Consider the following 18407-nt stretch of genomic DNA (forward strand, 5'->3'; position numbering starts at 1 on the left):
ACTGACATGTTCAATTTATTATTATTATTTATTGTGTCTGATGGCTCTCACCAGAGCTCAACTACGAACACATTTTTGAAACCATGGTGAGGCAATCTAATAGAGCTGTATTAGTGTCCCAAACTGGTACACCTTGGTTTCATTCAGACAAGAAATGATATCATAGAACAGTTACAGTTAGTGCCATTATTCTTCGGTGGGGCAAGTTGGTAATTACCTACCAATTTAGCTAGGGATATTGCAATATACCAAGGGAACTTCCTAAGCCAAACTCTGTTTTCCTATCTGGAGCGGCAAGATGAAATCTAAACAAACACAGCAGGTAACAAATTTTACAGCCACCAATGGTGATCTGATACCGGGATGAACCATAATGTACTCCACTGTCCGCTTTATGTTTCAGTAATTTAGCTGGTCAGACGGAACTTTGGTAGTGATTTTGTATGTGTGGCTCAGTTCATCGTGTAGTATGTTGAACACTGTTCTGATTGCCGGCTGGTTTTTTACAGTACAAGTATTCTAAAAAAGTATTTTGTCAATATTTTACTGGCTGCTATCAAAGGTTTCTTCACCCACAAAAAATTAAGCAACTAGTTGTGCAGGTCATGTCAAACTTTTTGATTGTGGCCTTCCAGGATGTTTTTGGCAATGGTACTGAGAATGAGATGGGCGATGACATGCTGAAGTGCCGTCTGTGGTGCATTTATTCTCTGAGCGATATTTATCATAGTTTCAACTTCATGTAGCTTTGTACAATTTTGTCATCTTGTCTCGAATTTCGATGGAGCTTTCAAGACAGACTGTAAAGTTGACTTTTTATGAGTCGCTGATTGCTTTTGAATTAGACTCCTGTGAACCACACAGTAAAGACCGGCTTTTGAAAGATCAATGTACATGGGTGATCTCAAACTTTTGTACAAAATACCATGTTCTGTAATGATGTTACTTCATGCAGCTTTTTCAAACCTAGTTATGTGTAATATTTATCAAAAGAAGACAAGGCACGATATGATCTCTTAAGATCGTGTTTTATTCCTTGTAGTTTTCATTCCCCAATCCAGTCCCCTTTTAACGAACCTACATGAAAATGGTTCATCCCAGTTATCAGATCACCATTGCTGGCTGTAAAATCTCATTACCCGCTGTGTTTGTTTAGATCTCATCTTGCCGCTCCAGATAGGAAAACAGAGTTTGGCTTAGGAAGTTCCCTTGGTATATTGCAATATCCCTAGCTAAATTGGTAGGTAATTACCAACTTGCCCCACCGAAGAATAATGGCACTGACTGTAAGGGAATTAGCAAAATACATCGAATGAATAGCTCACAACAAAACCATTCAACTCCAAGGTTAAACTGTATCCCAAGCGTCTGTACACTACACCTTGAATATCAATTAAAAAAATTAATGACTAAAATGCTATTAACCCTTTGAGCGCCAGCGTCAATTTTTCTCACCTTTATACAATATACCACTGTCAATTTTTCTCAGATTTTTGTCAAAATTTTGATACAAAAATGTAGCCAATAAAATATGATGTCCATTTGGTCTTAAATTATCAAAAAAATTCAGAAAAATTCATAAAAGATTAGTAAAATGAGGCAGTAAAATTTTGGTGGGAAAAATTACAGCACTCAAAGTGTTAACACCATAAAATGGATCGTGGCTAAAAGAGTGTTTAAGATTTTTTCAACGAATATTGAAATCAATGTCATGCTGGCGTGTATAAATCAAGCCCTAGCCTTGGAATCCAATCGAGAGCGTCAATCGGAAATTTAAGTTTGTTCTTGAACGAGGACACCCCTTTGTATTCCCATCATTCCACGGTATTTCCGGAAAGCTATTAAACATGGCGCGGCGTGTATTGACTGCTGAAGCGACCAATATTGAGTTTGAGACCAGCGAGGAGGTCGATGTTACCCCTACATTCGACAATATGGGGATCAGGGAGGATCTCCTCAGGGGTATATACGCATACGGTGAGTACCACCCGCCAATTATTTCGTTAGAACCACGCAATCTTGCGTGTCTGACTACGTCAATTGAACGTCGTGTGTGCGTGGTATGGCTATTGCTGTTCATTGTACTACAGATTGTGAAAATCATAACTTTTTCTACTCAAGATGAAAACTAATCATGCAGATATGTGGCCAATGATACTTTAAATGCAGGTTCGTGACGACAACAGTAGTCATGCATTGCAAGCCGATGACGAAGTACGAACGAGTACCATTGCCGACGTTTGTAAACTGAAGCGACGGTGGCGCACTTCATTGTGAAAAAAGTGACAGTGTTGCTCCTAACAAAGTGACTGTAGAAGTCACTGTGGCAGAATTTTGTCAGAAGCAGACACCTATGGTTATTTGAAAAAATACTATCCAGAAAGCACGTTAATTTTAAATGTGTGAAATAAACGTGTACGATTACTGAAGGCAAAATAGTAGAAATTACAGGTTTGATTCATGTTTCTATTCTGTTACTTGTGACATCGTCAGGTTAGTCAGCATTGTCAATGACCAATTTATTTAGATGATTTCCTAATGTTTTGTATGTGTGTTCATATGTATATAAACAGGGAAAGCCATAACAATTTGAGTTTTACTAAGATCAAACAAGCAAGACTTGAAGTGTACTTAACCATACAGTTAAACAAAGTATAGAACTGTAATTTCATCAATAATTACGGCTTGTTTACTCCTAGGATTGAAGCTATATTACATTCCCCTAAATCAATTCATCCCTTTACTTCACAGTTCATAGTTGTCTATATTACCAATAACTCAATCAAGGAATCATTTTACAGGGGTTTATTTTGACACAAATGGAAAGGGGCAACAAATTTGTCCATGTTCCTTCATGAATGTTCCTTTGATGTTCCACATTTGTAGGGTTTGAAAAACCATCAGCAATTCAACAGAGAGCAATCAAACCTGTTGTAAAAGGCAGAGATGTAATTGCACAGTAAGTACAATAAGTTTTTGTCCATTTATTACATCAGTGCGTTTTACATTTGGAGATTGCACATGAAACCTTCATATTGTGGTGAGATATTGCAACAGTGAACACAGCAATTTGTGTAAGATAATATGTGGAGTTTGTATTGTAGTTATCTCAGTGTTTTTCTCTTCTTACATTGATTTGTTGAATCATCTTTTTAATCCCTTTTTGAACAGGGCTCAGTCAGGTACAGGAAAGACAGCAACATTTTCAATTTCAATTCTCCAAATTCTTGACACACAAGTACGAGAAACACAAGCCCTCATCCTGTCACCAACAAGAGAATTGGCAGTACAGATACAAAAGGTTTGTAATTGATGACTATGTGGTGCTATACCTTTTACTTAGAAAGATATGGTAGTCAGTGGGATATTTGAAATCACTGGTTTTTCAAAAGGTGATCTGCATTATATCTTGTTCAGTGAAATTACTAAAATAAAAATTCATGTCAGGGTTTTACATCACTTTTAACTTTTGAGAGTCCCTGGGACTCCTGTGTTAGAAAATGGGAGTCCTACATCAAAATATGGGGTCCCAATTTATTTCACAAAAATGTTTTATAGTTTATCAATGCCATGGTCTTCACTGTGTTCAATTAGTATTAAAACACACAGCAAATAGTTGCATATTTCTTAAAATATTCCTACATGAAAATTCTAGTTCATACTGAGGGCCCTCATTAATCAATTCAAAGAACATTATTCATGATATTATCTCATAACTTTAATGACAAGTTCACAACGTGAAATTTGAACAAATATTCAAATTTGTCAAATTGACAAGAAGGTAAGTAATTTCATACTCTGAAATGGCATACACCTAGCAAGTCCAGTAGGTTTGAGTTCACACTCTGCCAGCAGCTCCTTCAGCAAATAACCTACAGTAGCAGTGTTCATGAAGTCAAAATCATCTATGATGGGGCCAACCAGTTTGATGAACATTAGTCTATTAAGCCTTTGAGGATTGAGTCTATTTCGTGCCCTCTGTTTGATGGCATTTTGTACTGAAAAGCCCCTTTCACATGGGGCAGAGGACACTGGTATGACAAGAGCAATTTTAGCAAGAATGGCAAAATCAGGATACTCCTCTGTAAAATCAGTTAGCAACAGCTTGAAATACATATCAAAATTCAGTGCCTCCCTATGAGATCTTGTGAAGTGTTTGTAAACAAGAAGTGTGCCCTAGCTCTATCACCATCAATACCTGGTGTATTGTTATAATGAATCAACAGTTGATCAAGCTGGTTGACCCCATAGTCAGGTAGGTTGGCCACATTTTCAGGATATCTGTGTGGGTTGAGAATCACATCAAAACACTCCAGAATATTCATCTCATCATCTGGAAATCTGCTATCTAAATTCTGCAGCAGTTTGTTTGATATAATTTTCTCTTGCATCACAGAACCTCTGTCTGAGTGGCTGATTGTCAGTATTTTGAATGTTTTTGTATGTGTTTTTCTGACCATTGCCAGGAACATCACCCAAATCATTAAAGACGTCTCTGACAGTGTGTCATAGTCTCTATATGTGTCCCTAGTAGACTGAACACTTTTTTTGATATAAGAGGTGACAGAATCTTTCTGAAATGTAAGGCTCAAATTCCAATGACAGTAAGAACATCAATCAATAAGGCAGTGAATAGCAGACACAATGAATTAGAGATAAATTTCAACAGCTCATCAGCCTTTCCCCCTTTTTTGTCACTTGCAAGTGCCAAGGCAATTGGCTCAAAACTGATGAAAACCATCTTGACAGCTGATTCGACCGACAGCCAGCGAACAGATGTAGCCTCAGTAATTTGTTTTGTTTTCCATTCAACAGAGTTTGAATTTCCCTAAGTTTGTCATATCTCACACTAGAGTCATGAAGTATTTATACAATGAATGGATTATATTATGATATTCTTTGCAATATTCAATATCTCTGCCTGCTTGGGAAGCAGCAAGATTCAATCAATGTGCAACACAATGCACTTGAACAAGGTTGGGATTTCTGGCTTTTAATTTTGCACCCAACCCGTTCAAACGGCCGGTCATTACGGCCGCCCCGTCTGTTCCTAGTCCATATATTTTGTCCACGGCTGCGTCACAGATTTCTTTCCTAGTCAAAATTCAATCAAGGCGTTTTCAATCTCTGCAGCAGTGGCATCTGTAATTTGCTGGTTACAGAGGAAAGAAAAATTCGCCTCGCCATTCTGAATATATCGAACATATATTGCAAGTTTCTTATGAATGAAATGTCACAACACAAGTTCTCATCCAACATTATACCGATGACGTCACTTGCATGTATGCTATCAATCAGGGACTTCTCGATCGCACGTTGAATACACTCTTCAAACTCCATAACTATCTGAGGACGTTTGTAATATTCAATGTCTAAGCCGTTCAGATTCTGTAGATGCATGATGTCAGTGAATACATCGCATGGAAGGTCACGTTTAGCGATCAGGTAAACAATACGTAATTGTGCAGCGTACGCCTCGAGTTCGTTACTCTTACCGCTACGTATCACTCCACTCGTCCACTCGTAACTGTGCTCTTACCCTGCAACTGCCGGTCCTCATGATTAGGATTTTAACGCTTGTGAGACGACTTTTCGAGTCCTGATGACGAGTGAGAGTTGAATGTTGAAAATTACAAAAACCTTCCATGAACGGGCATGTAACATTCGCTTTCAAACATACACCGCATTCCATGACGTTTCGCTCTTCAGAATATCGAAGCCATTTATAGTAAATCTATTGAGTCAATTCTGTTGAATATTCGTAATTTTGCTGACTTGGTCGGGGGACCTGATGTATCAGTATCGCATGACGTAGCTGCCGTTTCGGCCTCGACCAAACCTGCATGGTGCTGGTTGCTGCGGCCGCCGAAAAACCTTCGCAGATCGGCCTGTTTGACACGACCCGCCATGATGCATAAACATGTGTTAATCGACACAAACAAGAATCGACCAATTAAGAATCAGTTTACATTTTGAAAGTAACTTTTTACAGCAATAGAATTTGTTTCCGCGGTTACCATGGTTATGAAACAGTGGAGGCCAATGCACTATGGAGCATTCCATTAAAGTACGGGGTCGGTAAGGTTTACTGGGATGTGTTTTACGTGTTCAGCAGCTTCGCAAGGTGTACACCAGCAACAGATATTGCTGCGTCCCAAGGGACGCGTGGTTAGTTTTTGAGGGGTCCTGCGTCCGGTTTTATGCGTAAAGGACGCAGAAATGCGCGTCATGTAAAACCCTGATGTATTGTATGGTAATTCCCAGTCACTGAGTGAAAGGACAAAAGCCCCAAATGTATATAAGTGCAAAAACATTGCAATTTAATTACTGGCTGTAGTGCTGTAACATGTGGTCACATTGCATTTAATCTTTTGTTTTCCAGGTCATTTTAGCTTTGGGTGATTACATGAGTGTCCAGTGCCATGCCTGCATTGGTGGTACAAATGTTGGAGAAGATATCCGTAAATTAGACTATGGCCAACATGTGGTATCAGGGACTCCCGGTCGAGTATTTGGTATCCTTTGTTTATGTACAACAAATGTAGTCTAGAAATGTAGAAATGTAGTCTAGCTGTGTTGGTTTGAATGTGTACATACGCTCTAGGATGCATGTATAAGCAGACACCTTAAGATTGAAATATGCCACTCAGTTGTCCTCGACAGCAAGTCAGTCTGATGTGCACTGAGAATTTTGTCTTTGATTCTTGGAAAATTTTGCTAATCACATGTATTGGTACACCCATAGGGCCTCTGGGAAATTTTAGATGTTCTATATTGGAATCAGAGAGAGCTGAAATCTGAAAAGTTAAAGGGCACATCTACTTCTTGCAAGTGAAAATGATTGTCTTTAATACATACACACATGTCAAATGACTTTAACACAAACTTCAGACATGATTAGAAGACGAAACCTCAGGACAAGGTCCATCAAGTTACTTGTCCTGGATGAAGCAGATGAAATGTTGAACAAAGGTAGGACATGGGTGTTGTTCTCAAAGGCCATCAAACCTCAGTGTAGTATTATTTTTCAGGAATCTTATTCCCTTTTACAAGTTCAGAGGAGCATTATGTCATATTGGTTTTAAGATTACTGTACATCTATGTTTACACCCATGAATTGCAAGAAAGTGATTTTTGGCATGTCAAATTGATTTTTGATTGTAAGGAATGTAGTAACTGGATAGATTTTTATGTTGCCCAACCCTATTATGGAAACCTCATTCATAAATATTTCTAATCTTGCACTTTCAGATGCATCCATTGTTATTTTCTGTATTCTTACCTAGTACTTTTCTAGATTTATGTGATTACTGCTAGTAGATGTATATATATTTGTGATGCATCAGTGTATGACAAGAAGCAAGGCTACTGACAGGCACATGCTATTTTGTCTACAGGATTCAAAGAACAGATCTATGACGTTTATCGTTATCTGCCACCGGCGACACAGGTAGTCCTGTTCAGTGCCACACTGCCGCATGAAATCCTTGAAATGACCCACAAATTCATGACAGATCCCATACGAATCTTAGTCAAACGGTAAATACCCTTTTGCTTATAGATTAAAGGATCAAAGTTGCTTTCATGTGTATTGTTATCAATTTTAGTTATCAAAGAAGTGATATTGCTTTGAACCTTAAAAAATGCTGAAAGAGACGTAAAAAAAAATTGTTAAGCCAACTTCAAGACATATCAGATACTGGAAAACTATCACAATAGCGCTGTTCACGGTTACAGGTTTGTTACTAAATATAGCTGTACGCGCGCGACATTGGACACGCAGCTTGAAATGCGGACAAATTTTATCAATGTTGCATGCGTAGCTGTTTTTGCAGCTTGTAGTCTGAGTCGTTAATATGTTTTTTAGTATTCATTGCTACACTAGCAGTCACCCACTGAGATGTATTTTCGTCGTTCTTGTATGTGTAATTTTCAAAAGCGTAATCTAAAAATGCGGACAAATATTTATTTTTGCATATTAATGAGAGAACAGTGACGTAAACTGTGAACAGTCCTATTTTCTGTACCTACCAGAAGCACATTTACTAAATTAATGACTGCTACTACAATCTACAAAACTCTAATCTGTAATGAAAAGTTCTACCTATACAATCATATACATTACGTAATAAATTTATCAAGCTGTGAAAACCAAACTTTGGCTTTTTTAACATTGTAAATTTGTAATTAAACATAAAAATCATTCTGGATATTAACTTAACAACTCTTTGATAATGTTGTTTAAGTTCAGTGCCTGCCAGACACAATTTAGGATGAAATGAAAAGTTTGTAACGTAATGGATGCAGAATTGATCACCACAGGGTATGATTGCAACGATTCCAAAGGAAGTTTTCCATAATGTACACAGTGTGGTTTCTATTTATGTACCCACAGTGATGAATTGACTCTGGAAGGAATCAAACAATTCTTTGTGGCTGTGGAGAGAGAAGAATGGAAGTTTGACACATTGTGTGACCTCTATGACACACTCACCATCACACAGGCAGTCATTTTCTGCAATACAAAGAGAAAGGTAAGGCAGAGAAAAGGTCAAATGACAAAGTATATTTACATATAATGAAGAAATAGTATGCATGCAGTGACACACAGATTGTATTTTTCCCTTCAGCAGTAGCGGATTATTGAAAGAATACCAAATATGAATGCTGTGATCATAATTCTGATCTATGTTCTGCCTGTTCAAAGGTTGACTGGCTCACAGAAAAGATGAGAGAAGCCAATTTCACAGTATCCTCCATGCATGGTGACATGCCACAGAAAGAAAGGGATGCTATCATGAAAGAATTCAGATCAGGGGCAAGGTAAGTAGAAACCCTTGAACTTCAAATGTGAAAAGTGATATTTAGACTGACAACTCTTTATTCCTGGCTTATTTCCTTACAATATGAGGTTATTACGAAAATACCGCAAAGGATGCACGAGGATATTAGGGCAGCTTTTAATATCGGCCGATGCTAAGAAGATGGCGATGCTCGGTGCCAATGTCCGAGTGCATTCTTTGCAATATTTTCATGATAACCTTATTATACATCTCGCATTCCTGACTGAGTAGCGTCTGTTTTCGTGCAATGTCAACAATTTTTCTTCCAATTTTATCGTGCCATTGTGGAATGCTATCTCGGAAGCGCTTCTGCAAGTTGTACGTACAGAGTTGCACGAGACATGTCCTTGAAACCGTTCAACAGTGAACGCGCAGACATAGCCACAGGGGATGGAGCGCCTGGAAACCTTACGTTTTACGGAACAGGCGTTCTGTACGGCTTTTTGAGTGCATGCAAAATTCTATTGTTCTGGATGGTAGATGTATAATAATTATATTTATTTATTGATGGACATATTTTCTTTTTACCATTACAGTCGTGTATTGATAACAACAGATGTGTGGGCTAGAGGTATTGATGTACAGCAGGTCTCATTGGTAATTAACTATGATCTCCCCAACAATCGTGAATTGTACATACATAGGTATGTAAGACTTTCCAAATGGTATCTCTACTATACTGTTTTAGATATAAAATACCACACTTTCACAAGGGTTGTAAATGTATTTGTTAATATCATCACAAACCCTCTTCATTTCCATCCTAGAATTGGTCGTTCTGGACGGTACGGTCGTAAAGGTGTTGCAATCAATTTTGTAAAGAGCGATGACATCCGTATCCTGAGAGATATTGAACAGTATTACAGTACACAGATTGATGAAATGCCCATGAATGGTAAGAAAACTAGCCACAATACTAAACCTCAAAATGCCATTGCAACTTGAAAGTATGATGTTGTTGCTGCATGAGTTGTCGTTGATTGCATTGATCAAGCTGTTTAGTTTCAGTTACCAAAAGGCTCCGTTGTATCAGATTGACTCTTTGTTCATGTCTGCTTCTGATCATATCTTCTCAGTTTATGCCGTTGTTGAAAACATCTGAATTAACTATGATTGTGGAAAACAACTGAATGCTTCAATACAGAAATTAGCCTTTTTATCTTCAATACAAGATAAACTAAAAGAGAGGTAGCACTATGAAATCAACAGTGTAGTAATATAGCATGCATCTTTCAAAGACATGCCGTCTCCTTCATCAGATGAATACTTCATCAAATTACCATTTTAATGCTTTTGACTTTATAAGAAGCTAAAGAGATGGTGGACACTGCAAAAGAGTAGAGGATGAATTTTCTTAAATCTTTTCTTGTTTTTTTTTTAGTTGCTGATTTGATCTAAATGGAACACCCACAACCCTGGACTATAAAAGCAGTCTTACCACCAGCAAAGCTTTGCACCATGCTCCAATGGAAGATTTCCAAGATTTCTTCGTTGTTCTGCTGGGGCAGTTCTGTTACTGTCTACATCCATTGAGAATCAGTTTATTATAATAAGTTCAGTGCACATTACAACAGTGTAATTTCTCTGAAGTAATGAAATACCTGTCAGGTTCATGTATAAGAAATTCTATAACTAGACGATCATGCATTTTGTAACATTTTCAAAACCTACCATATTACATTGCTTTATCATAGAGGGATCCATATTTTATTCACACTTGTAAAATTTCATAACAGTTTTTACAAAACTAGGGATTGTCAAATTGCAGTTGTTTATTGTTAGGCTGAACAGCTTTGGATGTAACCTCTGCTCCCCCTTCCCTCCAGTTCATTTGGGTCTTACTGATAGCAAATGTATTATCCAATATATACCAGAAATTTCTGCTGCCTACAAAGACTCAAACTGTACAGTATTTTCACTTTTGGCGTAATCAACAGAAAGCAGACTGTCCAAGAATCATAGTACACAACACTTTTGACCTGACAAAAAGTACAATACTGCATAGTGATAATTTAAAAATCATTTTCATACTTTATTGTATGTAAGTGTCCAGTTTCAATCCCTTATTCCCTTCCAGTGTGCTTGTTATGATGAATGCAACGACAGTTTTCTGTAACACCCTTTGCAAACACACTATTAGTGCAGAGCTATACACAGGACATTCATTCATGTTATTTGCTGTATCGAATATCAACAACTTTGTCCTGTAATTTTATCTAGCCAGAATTTTCTTTTTTTTATCTAAGTAGTTTTCTATGTATTTGTCAGTTTGGATAAAGATTTTGATGGATAATTAAACATGACAATACGTTTGATGAAAGTTTAAATGTATTTTGTGTTGTATATTTTCTTTGGCTATAATTTTGTGCCTAATTAACCCAACACAAGTAGTAAGGCAAGTCAGCCAGCATGGTTCCATTCAGAAAACGACACACACTTGGTGATGTCGTACATTGAATATGGTTACATCTCCAGCACATCAGCAACATACATAGTGACTGGTGATTGTTACCTGCATTTGATCAGATTCTTTTCATATATGACCTGTGTTTTCCAATTATGACCTAATATGTAGCTGAGTGAAAAAAAAATTGATAAAAATAGAGAAAGCCCTTTACCACTGGTGACCTCACTCAATTGAGGGCAAGCAGACAAAACACATCATGTTTGTCCAGGGTTTCGCTTAAGAACTGGGCTTGTAAATTTTTATGGGAGCACTGCAGGAAAACACTGATTAATCACAGGAATGATTTGGTGTGAAAAATGGAATTGTGAAGACTGCCCTCTGTGTTGGAAATCGGAGCCTTATACACCTCAAGTCCAACATTGAGGAGTGTTTCACACAAAAATGTTACACTATCAGTCATTTGTTTGTAGGTGAACATTCACCTCTAATTTTCTTGAAATGGAAATATGGACTTTGAAGACCCTTCTGGGAGGAAAGGGCAGTGAATGTAGTCAACTGATATGAGAATGACGGTTTTTGGCCTGCTTATACTGTTCTGCCTACTTCTATTTCTATTGTGCCAGTATTGTGGTTTCAAGGAAGTGGTGGACAAGTAATAGATGCCAGCATAACATTGTGTAAAGTAACTTTCAGTATTTCTCTGTTATTGTATTATTTGTATTCAGTGTTGCAGCTGGTTTACAAACCTGAATACAAGGATAAGAAATTATGTTTTGCAGATTTAATATTCCCAAAATGCTAAATCATTAGTCACTTGTGGTTTATGCTTGTAGTGCCCATGTTTTCAAAAACATACAAGACAGGGCGCTGTGTGTAAGTTACACAAATAAAAACAAGGTGTAGGGTAAATGTAAAACTTTATTATCAATTTCGTTGTAGTAGTAATTGATACAAAACATGAGTATAAGAACACAGTCACTATGGAAAACGGAAAAGTCCTTTTAATACAACGTTGAACAGTAACTATTGCAGTTTATTTGATCAGCCCAAGTATTCAGAATATTTACAAATGAATTTGAAGTGTGGAATTTCACAGTTCTACCTTTGACACAGCTTTTTATTAAATTACTCAATAAATGGATGAGAAAAATATACAAGAAACTGCAAGGTACTTTCTAAGTAGTACAATACAGTAAGATGTCACCAGTTTCCATATATACACATTTCCTCTGCATCAGGAGTTGGTCCTAGACCAAAAGTAAGATTTGTTGTATGCAGGCAGCGATGTTAAAATGTCTGGTCTCAGTTGGATTGAGTCTCTATATGTTTTATGTATAAAATGTTTCATTTTTTTCAAAGTTTAATCGTCTTCCTCCTCATCCTCATCGACATCTTCCATTTCTTCTGCGTTCTCCGCGGCTTCCTGTTGTGCGGCTCTCAGTGCTGCCTCCTCTTCCACTGTAGGGTCTTCAGCTTCAGTGATTTCTGGGCCACTTGGGAATTCTTCCATTGCTGGTGGTAGTGGTGGCGGGCTGTAGTTGTCTGTCAGGAATTTGTGTCCCCAGCCAATGTATACGTTTTCAAATTTCCTGTAAATGCCATATGAAGTGTTAGCTATCTTGTAACCAACCATGATAGTGATACAAACTTTGTGCACACTTTGTACATTTCAGTATCAATGAACACAAAAGGTGTAGTTGGACTTACTTGTCTGTTCCAAATGCATGTGCACCAGGCCACAGGTTGGAATGGAGAACAGCTATTGAATACTGAGGAACAAGGTTGGAAGAGAGTTTTGCTGTCCATGGTGGCAAATTATCAATTTCTGTAATATGAGAAGAACAAAGAAATGCTGTGAACTCTGAACCTTGGAAGCACTTTTCTTCTAGGGTTAATCCAATTATTTTAACCCTTCATTGGCATTTTGTTAAGAATGGCAAGCTTCTAAATAATACCATATTACTTAGGCAATTCATAAGAATACTGCTTGGCAAAAACAACAATTCACAAGGGGACAACAGAAATGTTGCTGTATTCCTCTGCCAGTGATATGATGGTATTTACTGTAATGAGGTACAAGTGTGGTCGTACCTGCATCTTCAGACAATGGTGTAAGGAGTGGTGGTCCTTGTTCTGGTTCTGGTTCATCTGGCTCTTCCCTCTCCTCATCTTCATCCTCATCTTCAAATTCATCCTCCTGCTGTTGCACAGGGTTGTACCACGTACAGCGACCCTGAATTTGAAAACAAACATATTTCAGTAAGAGAAATAACATTGGTTGATTTGAGATGTGAATTGTGAATACATCATATAGGTATTGAAACATCAACCGTCACAACACCTATCTCCGAAACTTTGGTTGACACCTTCAACACACTGCAAAAAGTTTTGATGTGTCTACAGTAACAATATGGAACAGAGGGTCCTGAAGCAATCTCCCTCATTACTTATGATACTTCTCAATGAGCGTAACGTACAATCTATGTACTGTAATGCAAATAGGGATATCATTGGTAGGTATAATTTCAAGTGACTTCATTTCTCACCTGTGGTAAGATATGTTGTACATGGTGCACCCAGTTTGACAATGTTGGATCAATAAGATCTCTAACTGGAATACCTTCCCATTCTGGGTTTTCAACAAAGGAATCACGGCCTGTGAAAGACAGAATTGCAATGTGAAGGTTAGAAGCCATGGATGGAATGGTGTTGTGTGTCTGTCAATCTGACACTGTCATCAGTAAATCAGAAACTATTTTGACATCAGCATGATAGGAATCCTGTAGTTAACCTTTTTGTAATGCCAGACTCCTCAATGTCCATATTTATTTTGACTTTCCGGATGGTACTAGGTAAGTGGTAAAATGTCTCCATCAAATATGGCTTAGGCAAAAATTTGGAAAACTAAAACCATAGCTTCATATCTCACAGGCTGTCAGTTGCAGTAGGTATATACCATTACTATTCTGTTAATGAATTGTTAATGAGATGGAGGGGGGGGGGGGTTGTTTCTAAAAACAAAACCTACCTTCTGCATCTTCTTCTTCCTCTTCCTCCTCATCAAACTGATAAAATCCGAGGGGACTGATGTGTGTACCAGCAGAGATACGGGCAATCTGTGCCCTCAGGTAATTTGCTTCATTGCCAGGGAATGGAGGATAGCTGATAACTGGGGCGTCTAATCTTCCAGTGAAGAACTTCTTGATTTGTCTGGCGACTGCAATTTGCTGAGGTGTAACAGGGGGCAGCTTTGTCCACATCTTTCCAGCTGTCAAATTAAAACCCAAAAGAGATGTGAAAACTTTGGCAAAAAACTGAATATTATCACGAATTTAAGGACTTGTGAAAAATATCTACAGAATGTTATGTTAATATGGGTAGCTTTAACTTACGTTCATTTGTAACAAAGTATGTTTTCTTGTTTGCTCCAGTGCGGTTTTCCTCTCTGGGAATGACTGGTGGTGGTTTCCAGTCTGGTTTTGGGGTGTCATCCTCCTCTGCTTCCTCTGAAAGGTCAGAACAAATGGGGATAAGAGTTAAGAGGAGCAATAGTAAAACAGAATGTTTGTTTCAACTTTGACCGCCACATTTCAATATGTACCTAAACATTATAATGCCTAATTGTGTTTGGCAGAAGCTTCAAACGATGGCTCAAAAAATGTATTTTTACAATATTTTTGAAAAAAAAAAATATGTATTCATACCTCCTTCTTCACCAGCTTCCTCGTCTTCTTTCTCTGTTTGTTCTTCTGCTTCTGCTTCCTGAAAAAGCAAACAAAAATGTGTTTTACAAAAATAGTCTTGAGGGCCACTTCTGTATTTAGAAAACATACCGCCACTTATCATCAAACGCAGAAATTTGAGGTTCTCTTCAACTATTACATGATGAAATTGTCATGGGGAAAATTAAAAAAATCACTTGTCTCATTTGAGTATCTTTCACAGACTTCAGACTGAGAGTATGCTCAATGTTTGATGTTAAAAAATGATGATAGAAGTATGAATCATTATTGGCTGCTGTTTACAAAACACTGATTTAAATTTTTGAAGTCACTTTAAATCATGACAAGTGAACTCACTTCCTCTTCTTCTTCCTCCTCCTCTTCTCCTTCTCTGTATTCAACTTCTGCAATGATGTAGCTTTTCTCTGTACCAAGCATTTTACCCCAGAACCTGCAATTCTGTAGCGGATGGTTGTCTACCAGGTTCTTCAATGCTAAATATATACGCATCATTTCCTCTCTGCCTACTCCAATCTGATGACAAATCGGTAGAAATGGTAAATACTTAGGGATCAAATAATATATGACATCATGATACAGTGATGACCTCTTATTATGTTCAATATGCAGGGACTGTGTTTTTCTTCAGAGAAAAGAAAGGGGAAAAAAACAAATGCAAATATACATTTATCAGAGCCACATTATATGAAAGTTATTCTGTGTCTTGATATTAGAAATGACAATATGCCCTTGTGTAAGCTCAAACTGATAGAAATCTTCCACATTAGTTATGAAGCCACATGCAAAGGCACAGTTGTTTTACTGTTAAAAAATTAGAATATACTGTGATCACTATGGATACTCTGGTATTGTCATTAACTTACATCTGCTTGTTCAAAATGGTACATAATTTCTGGCAGGTTAGGTAATGGAGTATCGACTTCTTCTTCATTTTCAACTTCTGCACCTTCCTCTGTATTTTTCTGTGATTGGAAGAAGAAAAGATTTTTTTCTAAAGTTACTGAGTGAAGTTTTGAATCATTATTTGACATCCCAACAGAGTATCTGTTGTCACAGAGATCAGCATGAGTTACATCTGACATAGTGAGATGAGACATGCGTGAAACGGTCACGTCTATGGTAAATCTGTCATGGATTTGGGAGGAAAGCATGCAACTACATATAGCTAGAATGGATCAGTGGTTGAATGAATTCCAGAGGGAGATAGCACAGGTCAAGTATGGCTTGAAAATACCTTCAAGTACTGAAAAGCTGATATTGAGTATTTATCCGTGATCTTAATACGTTGATTTTCTCCATCGCCAGCCTAATAAATGAGTGAGAGTAAGTCTAGAAGCCTACATTAAGTGTATATTTTTTGGTTGCAATGCAAATGTTATTTGAAATGCTTGTAAGCATGCAAAGAATGAAAGTATTTTTAGATCAAGAACACTATATAGACTACAAGATGACAAACATGAGCACTACTTGCAGACAAAATGGTATCACAGGCATAACATAATAAAACACTAATTTCAGACAAAACTAATGACACTACCTTCAGACAGACTAAGACAAACATTACACAAAAAACCTCAGTATACAACCACATTTCTCCATCAGGCATCAATATTTCTGAGGCCCAAAGAAATTGTAGACTGAGGTTCTCATTGCATTCTCATCTCAAACGTAAAGTTCAATAATTATGAAATAATGCATACAAACTTAAATGGAAATGAGTCCTTCACTGCACCTCTATGATTATATAAACATTCAAAATGGCGTGTCATAGAATTTTCATTTGGAAAACACAAACAGTTGTTGATTCTTACCTCAAATAAAGGTTTCTGGATCTCAGCTAATTCTACTTCACTGGAGCGGTCAATTTTGTCCTGGATGGTGTCAACCTTGGACACAAATTTGTCCCTCTTGCAATCTTTGCTGATGTCTTCAAAGACGTCTGAAGAAGTAATGAATTGCAACACATATTGTTAATATGACCCAAAATATGTTAATGAAGAATTATACGTCACTTTTCTTCTCTCAGTGCATAAATGGATTTAAACAAAATTTATGCACAGACATTTGTCATTCAAGTGTTTTAAATTTACTGGTCATTCAACATGATAAAGTTGCATAGAGATGTGGTATCATTCTGTTGGGCTGAAATGAATATGTAAGTTTTTGATGCAAATACTGCTATCATAGTGAAAAGAACTACGATGATAAAGATCACATTTGTTCAAGGGATTTTAACAATGGATGTCATACTTTATCAATAGTTGCTTTCTCTGGTGGTTTAAAATACAATGATTTTGCATGACTGGAAATGATTTTCACTTTGTGCTTACCAACAACATTTTGTGGTCTTTCATCTAATATTTTTGAGAGTACTACACTAAGATGATCATATCTGTAGGAAAAAACAAAAACACAGCATTATAGTATATTCACGCACAAAAAAATATTAATAATCTTTTAAAAGTAACTTTAAAATATTTGCATTAAATTATCTGTGGAATCACATAGTAATAACTGCATTATTGGAAAACTTCACTTTAATTAAATACCATGTTGTATCTACCACAGAACAAGTTTACTTGGTAACCCCTGTTTACAATAAAACAATGTGTGTTCTTTTTGGTTTTTATGTTTTCTGAACATTGTACGGAATCAAAACAGCTAGATGCGTGATATGAATACCGTATGCATCAATTATTTCTTTTGGTGATTATGTTTTTAAAAAGTTGTTATACTTACAAGTTAAGATTTGTTTTGGTGCTCGCTGTCAGAAGAAAAGCCTTTGCATTCATAAACTCTTGTTCTTTGGGACCAAGATTCATATTTTGCGGAGAAATTACAGATCCTCTGGGTGTTCCCGTTCCTGCAGGGGTTCCAGCTTGTGGTGTAGCAGCTTTTGGAGTTGCTGGTTTTGGCTCATCTGCAGCTTCGTTTGTTACTGGAGCCTCTTCGGCTGGGGTTGCTGTTGCCTCTGCTGGTTGTTCTTCCGTCGTCGACATTTTGACGGGTCTTCGAAGCAATGTTAAAAAATCTGACGAATAAGATCGAAATGTCACTGAACTTGGTATTGGACAATCTTAAACAGTGCAATTTGAACTGATAGTTGATACTACGTGTAAAATACTTAGAATGATCGAGAATAAACGTGCAGCAACGAGGAGCGTCAATGAGAGAGTGTTACCTGTTTGCTTGCAGTACAGTTGCTATGCGATGGCCGTCCGGTAAATAGAACTCTGGTTGTGTTACACGTCATTTTGAATGTTTCGTCATCGATTTCTGTGCTCATTTAATTCCTACATCGATGAGGGCGCACTGACCACTACAACAACAACCTCACGACGATCGAGCATATCCTCGAGCTCTGCCTTCTCATCGAAATGGTTGCAGACTTCTGAGTCTTCACACAAGTACGCG

General features: G+C 37.4%; 2 protein-coding genes across 3 annotated transcripts; one reads left to right on the forward strand and one right to left on the reverse strand.

Moving 5' to 3' along the window:
- The first annotated feature begins 1823 nt into the window (after positions 1-1823).
- Positions 1824-11170, forward strand: LOC139149208 (eukaryotic initiation factor 4A-III). Its single transcript, XM_070720782.1, has 11 exons — positions 1824-1977; positions 2887-2959; positions 3172-3301; positions 6383-6515; positions 6892-6972; positions 7398-7539; positions 8396-8534; positions 8708-8823; positions 9380-9487; positions 9611-9738; positions 10225-11170. The coding sequence occupies exons 1-11, from the start codon at positions 1848-1850 to the stop codon at positions 10239-10241; spliced, it is 1197 nt and encodes a 398-aa protein (XP_070576883.1). The 5' UTR covers positions 1824-1847; the 3' UTR covers positions 10242-11170.
- A 980-nt stretch (positions 11171-12150) lies between these two features.
- Positions 12151-18343, reverse strand: LOC139149206 (radial spoke head protein 6 homolog A-like). Of its 2 annotated transcripts, XM_070720777.1 has the most exons (13): positions 18175-18343; positions 17733-18024; positions 17324-17385; positions 16805-16932; positions 15857-15955; positions 15330-15506; positions 14955-15012; positions 14643-14756; positions 14279-14518; positions 13797-13906; positions 13342-13483; positions 12958-13075; positions 12151-12839 (listed from the first exon to the last, which is right to left on the reverse strand). In XM_070720777.1, the coding sequence occupies exons 2-13, from the start codon at positions 17990-17992 to the stop codon at positions 12611-12613; spliced, it is 1737 nt and encodes a 578-aa protein (XP_070576878.1). In that variant the 5' UTR covers positions 17993-18024; positions 18175-18343; the 3' UTR covers positions 12151-12610. The 2 variants fall into 2 exon arrangements, with proteins under 2 accessions (XP_070576878.1, XP_070576877.1); XM_070720776.1 differs by lacking the exon at positions 18175-18343 and having other exon boundaries at positions 17733-18168.
- Positions 18344-18407: the final 64 nt, after the last annotated feature.

This window comes from Ptychodera flava, chromosome 14 (genome assembly GCF_041260155.1).
Source record: "Ptychodera flava strain L36383 chromosome 14, AS_Pfla_20210202, whole genome shotgun sequence".
NCBI classification, from domain to species: Eukaryota; Metazoa; Hemichordata; class Enteropneusta; family Ptychoderidae; genus Ptychodera; species Ptychodera flava.

Excerpts from the sequence above, each read along its gene's own strand:
- LOC139149206 (XM_070720777.1), bottom strand. The coding sequence starts at position 17,992 with ATGTCGACGACGGAAGAACAACCAGCAGAGGCAACAGCAACCCCAGCC. Across the intron at positions 15,956-16,804 it reads TCCAGAAACCTTTATTTGAG|AAAAATACAGAGGAAGGTGC; the intron begins GTAAGAATCAAC and ends TTCCAATCACAG. Across the intron at positions 15,013-15,329 it reads AGGAGGAAGAAGAAGAGGAA|GAAGCAGAAGCAGAAGAACA; the intron begins GTGAGTTCACTT and ends TTGCTTTTTCAG.
- LOC139149208 (XM_070720782.1), top strand. The coding sequence starts at position 1,848 with ATGGCGCGGCGTGTATTGACTGCTGAAGCGACCAATATTGAGTTTGAG. Across the intron at positions 6,516-6,891 it reads GACTCCCGGTCGAGTATTTG|ACATGATTAGAAGACGAAAC; the intron begins GTATCCTTTGTT and ends CACAAACTTCAG. Across the intron at positions 8,535-8,707 it reads TCTGCAATACAAAGAGAAAG|GTTGACTGGCTCACAGAAAA; the intron begins GTAAGGCAGAGA and ends GCCTGTTCAAAG.